Below are 19319 nucleotides of genomic sequence, written 5' to 3'. Positions count from 1 at the left end.
TGAATGTGAGCGTGAACGGTTGTCTGTCTCTATTACTCGGCCCTGTGATAGTCTAGCAACCTGTACAGAGTGCACCCTGCCTTCGCCCATCACTTTCTTTGCTTTAAAGTTATGGGTTTTCTTTTTCTTCAGCAATGTATTCATCATCAATGAGCGAAAGAATCAGCAAAAAACCTTGTTAGCATTTGTCCATGATCACTACCATATAGCTTATTAACAACAAGCAATATCCAGTCTAGCCACCTTTTTATTTACAGAGTATGTGGCTAAACTGTTTCAGGCTAATAAAGAGGAGGCGGTTCATTTTGCTTTCAAGGTCATAAGTATGGGAAATGTGAAAGGTGAATGTTTTTATCATGCAATACATCCTATATTGTTTCATATTATAACCACAAAATATCACAATATTTGTTAGCTACTGTAATTATTTTATTTAAAATGTAAAAGTAAAAAAAGTAACTTTTAAAGCAACAAAATCAGTTGATTTAAATATTTCAACGTTAAGGGAAACACACTAGCTCAGATTAAAACCTCTAAACCTCTAAAGCTCTCCAATTAGAACGCTGTTTGTTTAACCTGTTCAGAGTTTCATGCATGAACGATTTCTTGGTGAACAGCTTCTTTTCGTCACAGTGAGGTTGCCAGGTTTGGTACCATGGTGTCTGTACAGAGACCAAAACGTGCATAAACTGTTGTCCATCAAGATGTAGCTTCTAGGGTTAAGATATCAACCATGAATCACAACATCTCTGATTCATCATCTCTCTATCTACTGAAGGCATAAAATGCTATAACAATAAGCATTTCTGATCTTTATGCTAAGCTAGGCTAACCATGTCATGTCTGTACAGTACTTAACACGCAGAGATGAGATTAATATGTATTCACTCTCAAAAAGAAAGCCAATAAGCATGTCCTGAAATGCTGAACTATTCCTTTAAATCACTTCCATCACCTCCATCCTCTCTTCTGCTGGCCAGATGTGTCTTCTTGTTTTATTTTGTGGCCAACATGTGATGACAACATTTCCTACAGTGCTTAAAGGCATCACATTTTGTTAACCAGCCACAACAGCATGTGTCCATTCCATTTGCTCTCCTGATGATGAATGAAGATGATGAAGATGATGTCTTTATAGCAACTAACTGGCATTTGTTTTTGTGTATTTTAACCACCCACGACAGTGACGCTGGTATTGTTTTCAACTTGTGAGGTGGTGTGTGTGTGTCATCATTGCAAAATGGTCAGGTGTTTATATATCTGATTGTGGACAGATTTTGTCACCACAATAGCATTACAACCGTGCAAGATACAATCACGAAACTTTACTGGTTTGTAGTAGAGATCAAAATGAAGGCATAGTTTGAAGATGAGCATGGTCCGAGTAGAGCTCCTCACAGGTCCAAAAATGTTTGTCCAAACACAAAAAGACTCAGAAGCCGTCTAATATTTGGAACCTGGAACCCGGACCCACGCAGGACAGAGGAATGTCAAGCCTGAGTCCGTCTGGGAGACACAACTTTGTGTCTCACTAAAAGTAACGTTAGTAGCCTGTATAATCCACCGTCCTTGCCCAGGAAGTAGGTCAAATACATCCAGGTATTCTGTTTCAACAATTCAACTTAAAAGTCCACTTGCTATCTCGGTGATAGATCACAAACACAATGTGTGCAGTATTAGCTTTTTACAGTTTTGTTGTACCATGTATAATGAAGATAACATTGACTGCCCTTTTGAACTATAACAATGATTGCTTGTTGCCAGAGTTAGCATTGCTAATTGCTATCATTTGGGCTCGCCGAGTCTGACCTCTGCTCTCTGACCCTTCACCTCTTGGGCAGGTCATGTGGTACCACCTTGTGACCACAGATGCATTCACACACAGGCGCTATATGATCACAGGCAGGTCTCCTCCAATACACTCGGCTATTACAGATACTGTTAAACAGATCCGGGGCCTGTCCCCAGTCTGATTGACCACAAAAAACATGGATCCGAACTTGAACAAGTCTCACAGGGGTCTCGGGCCCAAGGGTTCGGGTGGAACCTTGAAGACCTCTAGGTCTGAGCAAGGGCGCCAGAAGTAAAGGGGTGGGAAGTAAAGCGTTGCCCCCCGCGCTTTACGCCCCTGGTCCAATTGGTGTCGCAGCTGGTGTGATCCTGTTGCAAGATGGTCTCTAGCTCTTTGTGTATTCAGGGGCCACAACAGTTTGCATGAAGCTCTTTTCTACTTCAACAGAGGAGCTTTGTAAGGATGCACACACAAATAAGGATTTCTTGAAGTGTTTCCAAGGCTGCAGACGCGTGTGTGCGAGGCAGCTCACTCTCACCCTTTTCAGCTCTCACTGCAAGACACAGCTTGCCATTGTCTACTATCACTGGAAGATGCTTTTACGACATACTTTGGTTCGTGGGTATTCTGATCATGTACTTTCATGTAGGAGCACAGACACACACAATTCTTTGAGGAGGGTAAACACAGAACCCCATCATTAATAATTCCTTTTGTGAGTGATACCATCCATATGGATACTATGTACCATTCCAACGCCATATCCGAAGACAACTTTACACAAGATGTGCTTATTATTTAGAAATTTGACTGAACACCCTGAGGTTTCATTACAACCTTCCGATGAATTCTACAAAGATCTGATGAAGATGGAACGAGCAGCTGAAGCTTGGTGGCCCTGCCTCCCTCCTCTCTGGCCCTCTCTGGATCTATGTACAGATCAATGCTTGACTTACGGGGACTTGGACAGCGAGGGATGACAGTGGTTGTTCCCATGGCCACCCCTTGTTACTCTTTCCAACAACAATGGAGGAGGTCGGTGTTTATGGAGAGATTTATGGAGCTGCAGAAGAAGTGGTTTCTTCCTCTGCTATTTGCTCCTGTCCTTCTCTGGGATGTAAGGCTAAGGGTCATAGTGATTTTTGTATTGTACTTCCATTCATCAAAACCTGCAATAACACGTTTTTGGCCACTTGGGGGAAAAAGTTGTGAATACAACATTGAGGTATCATCACCTTTAAAGTTAATATGGTGAACTTTTTAGCAGACAGTTTCTTACTTACGTATCCAGCACTTACGGAGGAACATTATCATTCATCACCATAAACTTTAGAAATAATGTAGACACTAAAGTTTGAGGAGGTCATCCTAACATTCAAATCATTATAAAACTAGATGATTTGGTGACTTATCACAAACGTACCTCTGTTCAGGGCCAATAATGTAACTAGCCATGAGAGGATTCAGAGCTTGAATCATATGACAGGGTGAATCACATGAGGAAACAAACTAATGTTTTCAAATACCACAGTTTTGGACTATGAGTCATTAACGTCTGACTCATGTGGAAAAGCTCCTACTTAGAAATAAAAAAGACCAGGATCTGAAAGATAATTTCTCTATTGAAAGTCAAGCGAGCAGCGTTAGAACAGATTTGTCATGCATTTCACCACGGCAGAACAACGATGATGGTGTTTTTGAAAGGAAGAAGAGTTTTAAACGAGCTCTTGAATGTGTGAAGACGTGAAAGTAGTGCAGTGGGACTGAAACCTTGAAGTGTCTGGTAGTGGTGAGACTGGATGAATTATTACAGTGCAGAGGGAATCAGCCTGATGTGTAAACAGACTCAAGAGATGGCCGCACTTAGCTAAAAAGATTCAAACATTTGCTATCCATGTGATCCATCCAAACAAGACTTGAAGGACACACTTTAACCAGAATGGCCTGCTACATTCTGTGGTCTGTCACTCTGTGGATGTCTCTTACAGAGATACTAAGCTCAACCTGCAGTACTGTACTGTATGTGAAATGTTCCTTATATTAAAATATTTTCACCTCTCCAGTTCTAATTGAAATATTTTTCTTTATTTAATTACATTTGGAATTTTATTGGGACACTCATTTTCACACATATACACACATTCGCTGCCCTAGCCTCGTTTCAAAGTTTTTCAAGCTTTCCTAAGCGCTCGGGAAAGTGACTGCCCGACCCATCAGCTTCCTGTGAGGAGCTGCTGACGGCTAGGGGCGTGGTTTAGGTGTGTGTGACACGATGCGGAGAGCCGTCGTTCAACTCAACAATGGCGGCTCCTGAAGAGGTTAGCGTAGATGCTGCAATAGCATCAGTTCTATCAGAACTGGAGAGTATTTCTACATTGTATGAAGAGCAAGTGGGGTCCAGGGAGATGGAGTAAGAAACACCCTTGTAGCAAAATAACAATAAGATGCGTTTTTAAAGGTGACATAAAAATTCAAGTTTGATTAAAGACCACCAAAGCTAAACATGTTAGGCTAGGATACCCGTTAGGCTAGGATACCTGCCTGTCAAGCAAACGTTCCTTTGAGCCAGCAGGATTAAGAGGAACTGCAGCTTAAGACACATGCACTTAAAGAGGAACCTCTCAGATTGTAGGCCATCAAAGTGTGTTAACAGATGATAGGGAGTACTAGCAAATGTGAAACAAGTAGTATAATATCTTTACTCTCTCCAGAGGCAGCTGTGTGAAGTCTGATAAATGTCCACAAGTGATGTCACTCGAGTCAGCACAGTTGAGTCTGAAGACTACAATTTTGAAAAGTAAAAGAACCTGGAGGCGTGCAGTTAGTCCTCTGTAGCCCACTGATCCTCTCTGCTGCAGGCTCTATGTTAACTTCTACTAGCATAACCAACCCAAGTCTCCATGACCGGATGACAAATGTCTGAACGTTATGAATTAACAAACAAGCTAATGTTGGGAACTGAGTGTCACACCACTTGTTCAGGTCCAGTCCCAAGGATCTTCAAGACCAAACAGGAACACACTCTCCTAAAGGCCCTTTCCTTCTCACAATCAAACAAGTATGTGATAGTTGCTATTTTTAGAATGCTCTCTCCCCTTCTCTTTCTCTGTCTCCATAAGCCCTCTGCAACCTCCCTCTCTGTCTCCTTTATCCTCCCTCCCTCTTTCCCTTCCTCCCCATTCTGTCAACAAGCTCCCGTCAGATGGTCAGGACATCTTGCCTGACTTTCACACCAGCCCTACCTACAGTACTGAACTGAAGCCAAACACACCCCACCAAAAAGCACAGCTCCCAGCTGAAACAATGTTACACACAATCTGGCCTGTAAACTGAGAAGGGAACATGTTTGCCTCTTATGTCCATATATGGACCTGGAACGACTGGTGTGAGAAGAATGAGTTCACTCTTGATTCATTTACATGCGATTCATGACTGGGACTCTTATTGCTCCCAGGCTGTTTGATGAAATGTATACTTTATAGTGTTGCAGATCTGGTTCTTTTGAACGATCAGAATACCTCATTTGTAAATCATTTGGATGAAGCTATGATCACTGTTGCATATGAGGGCAGTTTGACACGGTGCTATTGATTGAAATGTAGTGAGTGTGGAGGCAACAGGTGTTTTGGGTGGTGCTGATTGAAAGAACGGCATAAAAGAGAAAGAAAGATGAGCATATTCTGACAGAATGTTTGTGAGATGTTCATTGACGCACTTCAAGATTCCAATTCCTTTGAATATCAGGCGAAGTAAATGAAAGAATGAAGCTGTGGTAAAAAGGTAAAAAAAACAAGATATATATTTGTATTTTAGGCACTTAGCTGATAGAAAATAGGGTTAAAGCTCCGGTCAAACCAGACAGCAGCACTGAAAGTTGCATTCTTTGTGAAATAGGTGGCAGTGGCTTAGTGACTGCTACTTGTGGGGCGTTGTTGGCCTGGGAGATACTTGGTAATTTGCCACATTTGTAAATTATTATCAGTACTTCATGCGTTACTCTGTGATTCAGTCACAAAGCGTCCCCTACACAATGGTTAGGTGGACATCAAAACCTGTTACATAAAAGTAGGTTCTAGTTTCAAAAGGCATTTTTGTGGTTGTGAATTTTGGTCTAAGTTGACCTAAGTTATACCCAACACAGAAAAGTGCAGATTTACTTGGCCTCTGGGACTGGATCTGCTGATTGCAGTGAATTAAAGCACTGTAAGATTTTAACCAGTGAGCACAAAATGTTCATGCCCTCAGCAAGAGGAGCAGTGCTGCTGAGCTATCCTAGCTCTGACCCATGCCCCTTCACAAAGTTGTACTCAACACTTGGGCTCTTTGAGTGGATCTGTTGATTTTGCATTTAATTGTGGCTGTTATAAATGCTGGTATGGCTCTTAATGTGTAGCTGCACAAAAAGTGCAGTGCTGGAATGAGGGCGATTTACCTAGATCAACAAGCGAATAAGAGCTCCTGTAGAAACACAACTTCCTCAGGCCATTGCTTTCTCAAACCGGGGAATTATCAAAATGACTGATACACTCCTTCAAAGAACACAGTGATACTTCCTTGCTATGGTTTTGCTGATTGGACCCATCATATTTCAGATTTTAAACGCATCACATTGAATATATTTTATTCCAGCTCTCATGTATTTTGATCTCAGTTCGATGACCTGTTTAATCAAGAGGATGGAGTTAAACAACTCGGATGACAAAGAATCCAGTGAGAGGAGAAAGAGGAAAATGAAGGAGTAGAAGTGGTGAGGGAGTAGGGATGGTGTGTAGGGCGGGGTGGGGTGAGGAGGACACGATGTGGACTGAATTATCCTGGTGGGTGGAGGAGCGAGGGAGAGGGAGGAACAGGGCGGTTCCCGGGGAGGAGGAGGCACGAGGATAGGGTAGCATGGAGAGCCGGGGATGCCTGTGCTATGAATCAGCTGTCTAAATATGGTCCCTGCTCTTCATCGCAGCACACCCATCCACTCCCTGTGCATCTCTTCTTCGAGTTTATCTTTTGCACTCACTCGCCCACATATATTATTCCGCCCTCCTCAAAGTGATGGAGGAAGGTCCTCGGGTCAATCGGTCATACATTCTCAGCACACAGAAGGTATTGCTCTCAGCCAACAGTCTCTACTAGTAGTGTGCACGCACACATTGAACAGCATTGAAGTATGCTTTAAACCAACCAAGTCACCCAACGGATCGTCAGACCAGGTCTAATGCTGTGCTCACACCAAGCGCGTTCACCTCCATGTAAATACCCACGATGTTTCATCAACCCAACTATTGTTGCTTTGTACATGCTTTGGAAGTCCCAGATCTTAGTTCCAAACATCATCCGGAAGCGCTTTGTGAATTTCACGGAGCCGTATTAACTGTATCTAGCCAGCCACACATCTATGGCATGAACCCAATATAAACAGATTCTGGGTTCATGCAATAACCGGATAAAAGGATATTGAAGTATCTACATAATGATGATGATTTATAAAAGGTCTGAATTCATGCTTTGTCTGGTCTGTCCGCAAGAGGACGAGCTAACTACTTTTAAAATTGTTTTCTGAATGGAGTTTAAATCAATCAGTGCTAGGCTATGCTAACATTGTAGCTGCTCCAGCAACAGTCAAAATAACATAATTTAGGCATTAATACGGCCGCAGCGTTAGTGTTCATACCATAGACGGTCTATGGTTTACACACATACAAGGTTTAAAAAGCCTGCATCATAGAGAGCATGCAATGAACTGTACAATGTCTCTCTTTAAAGACATTCATAGCGCTGCACTCTGTTTGATGATTTAATCCATTGTTCATGTAAAAAAAAAGCATTGATCGACTCATATTTTCATCGCTCTGCTTTGCTGTCTCACATAAGCACACTGTGGGGTAGAGTCGTCACATTCCAGGTTGGATCCTCAGTAAGTGCAGTGAGCTCTGTTCTCTGGCAGCAGGGATGTACATAATGAAGCAACTATGAGGCTTACTGGACATTCAGTAAACCAAAGACACACACACACTCTCACACACACACACACACACTCCCAGGAGGAGGACAGCTGCTCATGCTAACAGGGAGACAGTCACTTCCAACAGCTGTGCTGACAGAGCTGGCACTGACACATCATACAGTAGCCTGAGCTAGTCCAGCATACCAGTGGCATTATGGGATATTGTTTGCATTGTTGGCATTAACCACAGGTGGTTTTGATTTGCGTTAGATATAGTTTTTGACCGATGGCGATGAGTTGTGCCACAATGAAATATGTCATCCGACTCATCTCATGCCAAACATTCCTACAATGGAAAAAGTGATTTAAAACCAGGGAGAAACAGATCCATGCATGCTACAGACTACCAGGAAGCTTTTATAAAATATCTTTTAAATGCATATATACACATTTATTGTGTCTGAGGTTGGTGACATTTGTTTTTCATAATAAAACAAGATGAACAAAGTCATAAATACTGTCAGTCCAAGCCTCGATGAGACCACACTTGTGAAGGGGGCCCCGGAGGGAAGACCGGTGGTTCAAAAGCCGCTAATAAAGCAAAGAATAAACACCCTATGCAAGACTACAAAGCGTTCGCTCTGCGTCCTCCCTGTGTGAGCTGACCCTATGTAACGGTAAACACAGCTCAGTAACAGTATGCTTTTGGAGCACCAGAGCAGGACTTTCCTCAAGGCACGAGAATAAATCAGGGGTGTCTGGATCTAAACTCTTTTTCCACATGAAACAAACTGGAAAGGGAGAAACCATTTTGAATAAATGTCTGGAAAAGATCAGAAAACAGTATGTGTTGCCAAGTGGCATGTGTCACAAACCTGCAAATAGACTCATACTAGCTCATGAACCCCCAGTAAATAGGATTATTACCTATATGGGAATGTTGATGTTGACTTTGTATTGAAATGTCAGCACTGTAAATGAGTAGAGCATAGCAGTAGGAGTGAAAATATATTCAATATCATTCTTAAATAATACCAGTTAAATTAAAACCATGTAACCTTAGACTAACCCTTGTTCTGCTGGTGCCCCCCAAAGCAACATCAAGATCCCCAACGAGCATTATTCTATTGCAGTGTTGGCAGCTGTGAAACAGAAAATGTAGCATATACTCAGAACTGGTTCTCTCAGTGTCATCTAGAACATCTCCCCCAATTCATGGTCTCCACACTTTAAACTTGATGACATCACATATTTTAGCTTTAGCTCTCTAGTTTTTGGTTTTGGGAGAGTTGTTCACATATACTTGTGTTTTTGCACTCAGACCATAGGAATAACATGGATGGATTTAGAAAATGGGAGTAGTTCCCATTTCAGTACACAGCATAGTACTTGTGTTTTTCCATTTGCTTCTAATTGAACTTCTCTATACCTTGCTCATTGTCATGTTTGCCATTTGCCTGATGAAGACCCGGTCGGTATAAAAACGTTTCTCTTTTCAGTACAATAAAACGTTTTATGAAGCAAGAATCACGTGTGCAGACCCGCTGTACTATTACTGCACTATTACTATTACATTTCAATCCACTCTGGTCTTTCACTGATGTTCTTACTATTACTACTACTGTTGATGTATTTGCACTTCCACAGTGTTCTTGTTGTAAGTGGCACTGATGTGATTGTTCATGGTACAAGTCAACAGTACTGATGAGTCCTTACAAAGGCCAAATATTTCTATGTTGACACACTGTGCGAGTAGCCAAATAAACAGTGTTGCAGTTCAGGGGGGTGTTGGTGGAGTCTTTCTCCATCTACTGCTGATCCTGAAAGAATCTGCCCTCATAGAGCAACAGATGAGCACAGAAAATTGAAAACAGAACAACACATTGTGGTTTACTTTTTTTTTAATGAAGATGGATCTGATATTATGTCATAGCTAGCAACCATAAACCGAGCCAGTGTTTTGTGTTCGAGAGGGAGCCAGAGATAGGCATTTCAGGGGGAGTTTCTCTTGCCACAGGGCCCAAGCAGTTGGCTAACGCTAGCATAAATCCCACCGTGTGGTGTTTCAAGTAGATTGCACTGGAAACTTGCAATCCTCGGCTTCAAGTCTTTATTAGATAGTATCTAATAAATTCTTTAAAATTATGATTTATTATCAGATTGAGAAACAGTTCAGTCATCAGATTCCTTCAGATGTGATGATGGAGATTAGGATTTTCTTGCTGAGAGCTGTGACCTGCTCATCTGCACATCATTATGTATAAAATCCTGTGCTGGTATGCCAGGACAAGGAAGCCAAAGTAAGCATGTTAGAATAGCGTTAACTCATGAGCGTTCACAGTCAGACAGCGTGGCCTGCTTAAGATGGAGCTCTCATTTGACATCTGTCCAGCTGCTGGAAAGAGACTGAGAGAAAGAGAGAGAGAGAGTGAGGTCGGTCCAAGCCACGATGTCTGAGTCAAGGGTGGAAACTCTGAATGTTCTCGCGCCACTGTGCAAAAATCTGCAAGCTATTACACATCACACAGCAGCCTCACAGGCTAAAAAAAGAACCAGCTCCCTCTCAAATAATAAAACTTTGTCTCTTCAAATGAAACATCGTCCCTTTAAGCGTGCTTGTGGTATTCCATATTTGTTTTCTTTAAAAAGGGAAAGACTATAATTATTTTACAAATAGATTATGTTGGATTTGGGCAGCCTGCATGCTTGGCTTGTATTCTTTAGTCCTACATTTGGTGTGCTAAGGAAAATATCTGGAAGCCACCTTTAGTGGATACTGAGCACTGAACCAATGTACAGTAGGAGCTTTGGGGTGGGGCAGGGCTGGTGTAGAGCAACATCTGGGGGGTTTTCAGTAAAGACCAACCGTTGCTCGGAGCTTGATGTTATTTGCATTTAGTTACTACTTTCTACTCGGAAAATGTAGCACATGCCAAACTGGAAAATGACTGGAAGCTGTTTTCTGATAAATAAGTGTGAGTAATGCTTCCAGTGATGTTTCCATAGGAGTGGATATGTGTCAATGCATGCACATCTATTGTATGACACATTTGTGTTGCCGCATACGTTTTGAAGGCATGTCATTTCTGCCTGGATTCTGATCCCAGGCAGGAGATCAGGTCAAGTTAGGTTTATACGATACAAACACGTCAGGTTAGGGTTGGCTTTTATGTTAACTACATTAAATATATTGAATATTCTTGTTTACCGAAGTGAGAGGTAAAGAGTACCTTTCTATTGGTTAAATATTAATTGTCCTGGGAAACGCAGTATTTTCTGCGAGTGCCATGTTTTTTTGGTATTGCGGATTCAGTGACGAGATTTAGTACAGCCTGCCACTTGAGCTCTTGCCAGCAATACTTTAAAGGTGACCTTTAACCACTCCCTGAAATCCTCTGCCCCCTCAGTAAATTGAGAAACATGTTCGGCAAACACTTCTTCCCGTTCACTCGTATTAAACCTTGTTTTAAGCCACCACCACCACTTTCAGCAGGGTGGTTTTGCAAAGTGACGAGGCAGTGACATGACTTTCACCCACAGTTATGAGCTCCAACATTTGTTTGGTTCACTGTTGGGCCACACCCATCCCTAAACCACCAATAAGGTGCCATATCATTCACATACAGAGCCTCACACCTCGAACAGACAAGCCAGAACCACACATAGATACGTGTATTCATACACACATGCACTCTCCTACCTGGTAGATCATGACTTTAAAGTTGCGTCTCTTGAGAAGCTCCGCCTCGTTGCTCTCCAGCTTCTTTATCTGGCCTCCTTGCTTCTCCAGGGTTGCCCGCACTGTCTTGACGTTGACGCTCACCTTGCGCACCTTCTCCATCATCTTGTTGACGCTGTTGGATGTGGTGCTGTGGCTCTTGGCCAGTTTGGTGAGCTCGCCCTGAATGCCGTTCACTGAACGCTCCATCTCCTGCTGCCTGGCCTCCAGCCCGCTCTGGGTCTGCTGGATCTGGTCCACTGCCCCGATGATCTTGTCAAGCAAAGTCAGCACCATGACCCCGTTCACCTGTAGGTCTTGCTTTCCCGCCTCGTCCTTGTCTTCGGCGGCGTCGCCCTCTGTGCCCATGGTGGACAGCTCTTTCTTGGCTGCGGCGAGGGCATCGTCTTCGTCGTCTGAGGGTGGGAGGTTGATCTCATCGTCTGAGATCTCAGTGAATGTTTGAGGCTCCAGCTGGGCGCTTGTGGATTCCAGTGCTTCCATGATGGCTGCCATAACAGTGGATTTGTAGAGTACAGTCAGCTAATCAAACTTTCTTTGACACTTTGCTTTCTCACCTGCTTCTCCCTTTTTATTTCTTCTGAGGACCTCTTTTCTTTTCCCCTCCTACTTCAAAACTAACTTATCTCTCTCCAGCATATATGCTCTCTCACTCTCTCTGTCTGTCTTCCCTGTCTACTTGAAATCCCTGGAGTCAGGCCAGTGTGCACGGGAAGCCAAGCGATGCTGGATGTTACCACATGAGCGTTGGGATGTGAATGCTACACCAAGCAGAGAAACCCTCCAGTCAAGCTACAGCTGGCAGGGTTTTTCCTCTCCACCCCCTTATTTTCCATCGGACTCTCCCCCTCTCAAACTCCTCCCCATCTCCTCCCTAAACACACAAACACACACACACACACACACATCAGTGAGACCCCACCTCCAGCTGGTAGGTCCAGCCCCGTGATGATTCAGGAACACACCCCTTTGGTTTAGCCTTGCCCCATCAGCATGGTTTGAATAGTCAGAGCAGAGCTGCACTGATCTGCTTGTATACAAGCTCAGGCACAGCAAAAGGAGGAATGTCAGACAGGATCCGTTTCTGTTTCCACTCCTTTCCCCCGTCTACGCATGCAGCATGCTCAGTTTATGGATTTATAATGGATGAAAGACACCAGGAAGCAGAAAGGACCTAAAGAAGCAACAAGATGATCTTGTGATGGAGTCTAGAAGTGTTGCTGAATAAGATTCACTGTAGCAAACACAAAGATGTATGTGACTACTTTACTGCTAGAAGTGAACTTCTATTTCTTTTCCAGAGTTTTTAAGTGTCACTGCTTTCATCAGCGCATGGTGTAGTGAACCCCAGCCGGACAATGGTGAAGCGTACTGATGTTTCCAGAAGTCTTTACTCATGTTCAACCATCATCCTTATTTTGATGAACACAAATTTACTTTTCTCCTTATGGCCAATCTCAAAACTCCGTAAGAGCTACGGAACAGATAAGATATATATGAGCTCTTACAAGTATCAATATTCATTAAATTACATTTAAATATACATGTGAGCATTAATCAAACATTTTCGCTAATACTTCTCAACAGCATATGTAAAACCGAAATCTAGCATTAGCTTAAAATGACAGTTTAGTCATTAACTATATCTGTTAAGCTAACATTAGCATCCAGTTGAAACAGTAATACATCAAACACACAATAAACACAATAAACACACAACACCTTGTTCCCGTTCCAGCTAGGTGCTTAACCGTTAATTAAGAAACTCTTATTGCAGAGGAATTATATCTTATTACACTTTTCTTTTCGTCTGCACCGTCAATTATGGTACTTTTCTGTATGTGAAGTCAAGTTACAATACTCTGACGAGTTTGGATCTGGTTCCGGTTTTGCAGAAGTACTTCAGAATAAAGGACCCAAACCGTAAAAATGCACCAACAAAATAAAAGCGGGCAGGAAGTGATTAACTTAGGTAACTTGCAAAGAAAAAGCTTTGTAGGAAATATTCACCTTACTAACAGAACCTCTTAAGAGTCATTTACACATGGTGTTGGGCCAGTAGTCCTGGAGAAATCTCCATGACAACGCATTTCACTGATGAAGAAAGCTAGTACCTCAAATTAAAATAATGATGTCTAACTATTATTTCCAATGTCAGCAAAGAACTTACCCTTAGCTCTGGCTTTGTCATCAAGAAAAAGATGCATCTAGGCTTTATAAGATGATATAACATCACAACTATTTTCACAAATTCCTGCTCAGCCAAGATCAGTTCCAGGCAGGTTACTTTCCTGAAGATTTAAATAACCCCAAAACACAATCAAAATATATATTTATATATATATATAAAAGCAGTAAGAATATAACCTTTTGCCTAATCGCCCACCCTGATCCTCTTGGAGTTGAGTCAAGACTAAGACCGTGTTTAGGTTCTAGCTCAAGTCCAGACCAGTTCTAAAGGGGCTGAGATGAAGGCAAGACCAATACAAAGGTAGATTTCAAGAATATTCAAGTGATTTCAAACTGCAAGGCAAGATAATTTAATATGAATAGGACATGTAATACAAGTAACCTAATAAACTAGTAAGTGGGTGGGCAAATACCAATAAAGATGGTAAGGACCCTGCATCCATTACTCTGATATAAAGTTGAGAAAGGACAGGGGTCTTTGAGAGTCCGCTTCCTGTACTTGTGTCTTGTTTCACCACTGCAGTACTGTTGTCCTTTAGGAGACTAGAGGCAGGTCCTGACTCTATCAACTCTGATGGGAGAAGTGAACTTGAACACAGATTATGACCGATTCATTCTCTCCATTCACACAAAAGCAAATATTGGCACCCATTATTTTACACGCCACATATCACAAACATTCTGACACTGTATTGGTATTTTTAAAACACACAAATAGAGAATGTACTTAGTTCGAGACTGTTCGCTGTCTCAGAGCAAGATCACTCTCGCAAGATCTGGCCGCTAACGTTGGCGAGCACCCTTGCTTACAAATTTTCGTAATGCTAAATATGGGCTGTTAGCTTTTGTAAATGTTAGCAACAGATTAGATTAGCCTGTTCTTTTTTTTGTAAATCCTGATCCTGTTTTTTTGGACCCAACCTGTTTATCTTGGATCTAGCCTCAGGTAGCCTGTTTAGGTACCTTTGTTAGCCTGCCTGGATTTTGTATCCTTGTATTTTTTTCAGTTAAGACTGAACTTCTAACTTTGCCTCCTTAGTCGTACATTTGGGTTCTTTTGTGCTTTTTGTGAACTGTGACACAACACTTCCAAACAAGGTGGATGGGGGAGAGGCCAACACGCCATGACCAGGCAACACCTCACTCAAGTCAGGAAATTTGTCAGAATACTCAGATTTGATTGGCTGAGCTGCATCACGTGATGTGTTAATTACGTTAAAAACGCATTGGTCGGTGTGTTTCCTGCACCGCTGAACAAGTAGCAATAAATGCTGGAATAGATCCGCCGGTTAAAATAGAAGTGGTCTGTCAAAATTGAATAATTCTCAATTATCTATCGGTTTTAGGTCCTGGGTCCGGATACAACGGAGTCTGGGTCCGGATCTGGACGCGGTCCGCCAATTGGTGACCCTTGTTCTAGAGTATCCCGCCAGGCTTTACTTTACGCCTCACCACATAAAGAACAAACTGCCTCCTGCATCACCACTGAATTATATCTTTATACATTTCAAGCGTGGATGGTAAAAACTGATTGTCTTCCTAAAAGAAGCTATCAGCATGCACAGCGTTTTTAGAAGCCAAGGGTCAAGGTTCAACAGCTGCAGGAGAGAAATGTCTTCTGAATAAGATTTGAAAGAGTCAAACACTGATTTGGAATCCATGGAAAGCCATTTTTCAAAGAGCACCTTCCATTCATTACCTTGATATTTTACTCCATGCATCTCAGTGGCATGCTCTGCACTCTTACAGCAATCACACACTTCTAGTGCATATATGAAAACCACATGGCATCCCGGAATGGGGCAGTAAGCTATAAAAGCTGTTTCTCAAACAAGTCTGCCGCAGTAATTTATGTACATTATGGGAGTTCCATGCCTCTAAAATTGCTCGCTGGCAGCCAGCCAGTGTCCTGGTTTAAACCCTGCACCATGTGGAACTGAGAGGGGGTGAGACTCTGCTGTGGCTTTTTGCAAGAGGAAAACTTCTACAGGATCTTGTTAGTACTGACTCAACACTTGGCCACTTGTGGACTATTCCACCACATCTGGTAGACCTTATTCTCAGGACGCTGAGAGGAGTGGTTTTGGTAGAACTTATTTGAGGTGGTAGTAATAAGTAATGAGGTGTATTTAGGCACAAATTATTATATAATAATCAGAGTTCAATGTACATGACTTCTTAATAGCTTAAAATAAAGGGTGCTACAGTCGATATTTCTATCACAATGGATCAAAATGATGATGTGAGATGTGAAAGGAGTCACTATTAGTGATGAACTCACAGAGAGACCCTCAAGGGGAGTTTCTCAGCACCCTCATAGCTTTGTGTTTAACAGGTTGTGTTCAGACGGACATGGCCCTTGATGAAACAATGCAGCAATACTACGTCATCAAGCAAGGGCAATCAAATGCATGAGAACACACATTCCTGGTAATGTGAACACCATATTTCTATCCAGCATGACAAAGGCCTCACCGAGGATGTACTTCCTGCGCCAGCTCAAGAAGTTCAACTTGCCTCTGGAGTTGCTGATCCAATTTTACACCGCAATTAAGGAACGGACTGCAACGGACAGTCAGGACTGCAGAGAGAATGATCGATGCCAGTCTGCCCTCCATTCGGGACTTATACATCTCCAGAGTCAGGAAACACACAGGAAACGTCATTGCAGACCCATCACACCCTGTGACCCAACCTCTTGTTGGCGCTACATAGCACTATTGGGCAAAACAACCAGACACAAAAACAGCGTCTCTCCACTCTGTCATGCTGGTGAACAGTTAACATCAGTCATATTGTGTCAGGAACAATCCCTATGGAATAACCCTGTAACACTAAACATCCACTGTACCTGTAAATTATATATTACACCGTTTTTCAAATATCATCACTGTCAAATATATATCCAAGCACACTCTATACTGTCTTACCCAGCTGTCACATGTGACATTAATCATTCCTGCACTATTGTCTAACCATTTGCAAATGTTGTTGTTGCCGTTTACGTTTTACCTTTGACGGGCTGCATGGTTCAGTATGTGAAGTGGTCGACTAGTAATCAAAAGGTCCATGGTTCAATCCCAGGCTCCTCAGTGTCAAAGTGTCCTTGAGCAAGACACCGTTACTAACAGTTACTAACTGTTACTGATGAGCATGTGTGTGTGTGTGTGTGTGTGTGTATGTGAATGGGTAAATGTATTGAAAAGGGCTTTGAGTGGTTAGTAGACTAGAAACGCACTTTTTAAATGAGTGTAATTCCTTGTATTCAATTCAATTTATTTTTGTATAGCCCAAAATCACAAATTACAAATTTGCCTCAGAGGGCTTCTTGTCTGTGTGCATATACTTAGCCAATGACATACTTTGCTGATCCTGATGCTGATATTTCTGCTGTTTACCTGGATGTTGTTCCAATGAAACTTGATAACTTCCAAGAGTTGTAAAATCCTTCTCTAGAATATTACAGACTTCTGTCAGTGTTTTGGTGTGTGATAAACCTTCAGACTCCTTGATCTAGCTGCAGTCGGGGGAAGTTACAAAAGATGCAGCTAACAGCAGCCTTACAGGACTTACGTTGTTGTATGAATACAATCTAATAGTCAAACAGAAAATGAAGATTATGTGAAAAGAAAATCCCATAATAAGGTCCATTTAGTAGCTGTTCAGGAGCTTTCCATCATACCACATGATCTTCATGAGCACATGGAGTGTAAAATGTCAAGAAAATAAAAAAAAGATAAGAGGAAGACTATAAAAATAGATGTTACCTCTGTGTTCTCCTAGTATATATTTCTTATTCGGAGGGCCTCTAATACAGTCTTATGTGTGGTGAGTGGAGCGTGCATCACAAATTCTAATATTTCCTCAATGGCTTTATAAACTTCACAGCATATCACACCCTCTGTCCTTTAAACTAAAAACCTTTAAATGGAGGAAACCCCGAAGAGCAAATGTGAAGGGATCCTCTCCCAGACAGAGACAAATAATAGATGTTGTGTGTGCAACATCCTTTTAATAATAAAATAAAATTAATCATTTTGTATGTTTGTATGTATAAATATGTACAGTTTGGATTGCATGCTCCAGTTAAATCACCATGTCGTTGCTACTGTGATCATCTTTAATTCTGGATCACCTATGTCAAATTCACGGATAAAAAACAAACTTCCGGTTGGGATTTTCGACGTCAAACGACAATAATTCTTCTATCTTGATTTTGAGCAACCAAAGGTACCACCGTGGATGATTAATGGTCTAATGTATTTGAAATACATTGCTTTCGTTGTCATTTTTGGAGGCCAGTAAAAAAAATCCACGTCTGTCGAATAAATACACCATGCCTTTATTTTGAAATTGTCTATTTAGGGGTATGTTTCCGGGCGAGCGCATCTACCTCTGATGCACCGCCCAGGACTTCAGCATCCAACATAGATACAGGCCAGATAGAGAGCGAGCAGCTGCATCCTACACAGGTGAGTAAATATAAATTGTAAAAGTCTTTCATGCAAAATGTAGTCAACGCAGTGTTTCACACTCAGTGAGGGAATTGCTAACCATATTTCTACGAATCATAATATTTCGACGTGTGGGCTGTGAAGACGTTAATTTGTCACCAGCAACTGCTTCTTCAGTAACGTTCGGCGCGTCTCCTGCTCGCAAATGGGATATTTTGACGTAATTAAATGCATGTTTGTCACATGAACCGAGTCGACCCCGTTCAGAAATGTTACTGCAGTGTCCTAATTGTACACTGCAGCCTGTAAATGATTTTACCTAAATCATATTCTAGTTATGGGCCTATAACGGGTGGCCCCATGTTGGTCTCTATTACGGGGGGGGGGGGGGGGGGAATGCATAAATGTAATAGTACATAGTGATATGTCATGAATAGGGTCTTATTTTCAAAAGCGGACGCACCGAGTGTATGAGAGGAGGTGACAGATGCTCACACAGAGCCGCAGGCCGGACTCCAGCAGAGCATCATGGCGTCCTTGAGCAGTGAAGGGCAGAGCTGCAGCAGAGAGGATGCTGCGACATCAGCGCTGCTCCGCTCTCAATGCTAGCTCAGGCTCACAATATGCAGTCATGTTTCATACAATGATGCTATTGACTTGTTTTGCAGCCCTATCTTTAGGCTACGTTACTGCGTTGTGTATGAGCTATTATTATAAAGGGTCGTCCATCCTTGGCAAATAAGCGCAATTCCTTTCCGTATTTAACTTTAGCATCTTCGTGTATACTGTACATTAGCCTACATATGAGTAATGTTTGTATATTATAATGGAACTGATGTGTAATGACAACGGTCTCAATTACTAGTATATAGATTGGTTTATAAATATTTAATATATTATTTTATATTATCTGACCAATGTAAAATGCTCCACATTGAATGTCTACATTGCTTGTGGCAAATATGTTGACATTTTTACTAAAATATTCCAATAATATGTTTACTGATTACATACTCGATCTATCTATCTGTCTGTCTGTCTGTTAGCTGCCTTACTATTTTGTAGGTCTACCCCATCCATGCTGGAATATTTCCCTCCTGAAGCCACAGTAATTGAAGGGCTATTATTTTCATTATTGATTGATCGAGACAATTATTTCCTGATCAATCCTAACATTTGATGAGCTGGAACCAGAGAATGTTTGAC

At 41.9% G+C, this 19319-nt stretch overlaps 1 protein-coding gene across 1 annotated transcript in view; it reads right to left on the bottom strand.

The window, feature by feature from the left end:
* LOC306713604 (caveolae-associated protein 1-like) overlaps positions 1-12222 on the bottom strand; it is a 36622-nt gene extending 24400 nt beyond the window's left edge. Inside the window, exon 1 of the mRNA XM_079183363.1 lies at positions 11431-12222. Within this exon, the coding sequence (XP_079039489.1) occupies positions 11431-11964 (534 nt within the window). The 5' untranslated portion in view covers positions 11965-12222. The remainder of the gene's footprint in view (positions 1-11430) is intronic.
* Positions 12223-19319: the final 7097 nt, after the last annotated feature.

The sequence above is a fragment of the Pholis gunnellus genome (genome assembly GCF_910591455.1).
Source record: "Pholis gunnellus genome assembly, chromosome: 21".
Classification (NCBI taxonomy): Eukaryota; Metazoa; Chordata; class Actinopteri; order Perciformes; family Pholidae; genus Pholis; species Pholis gunnellus.
Note: the sequence above shows the minus strand (reverse complement) of the source record. Positions and strands in the feature narration are given on the sequence as shown.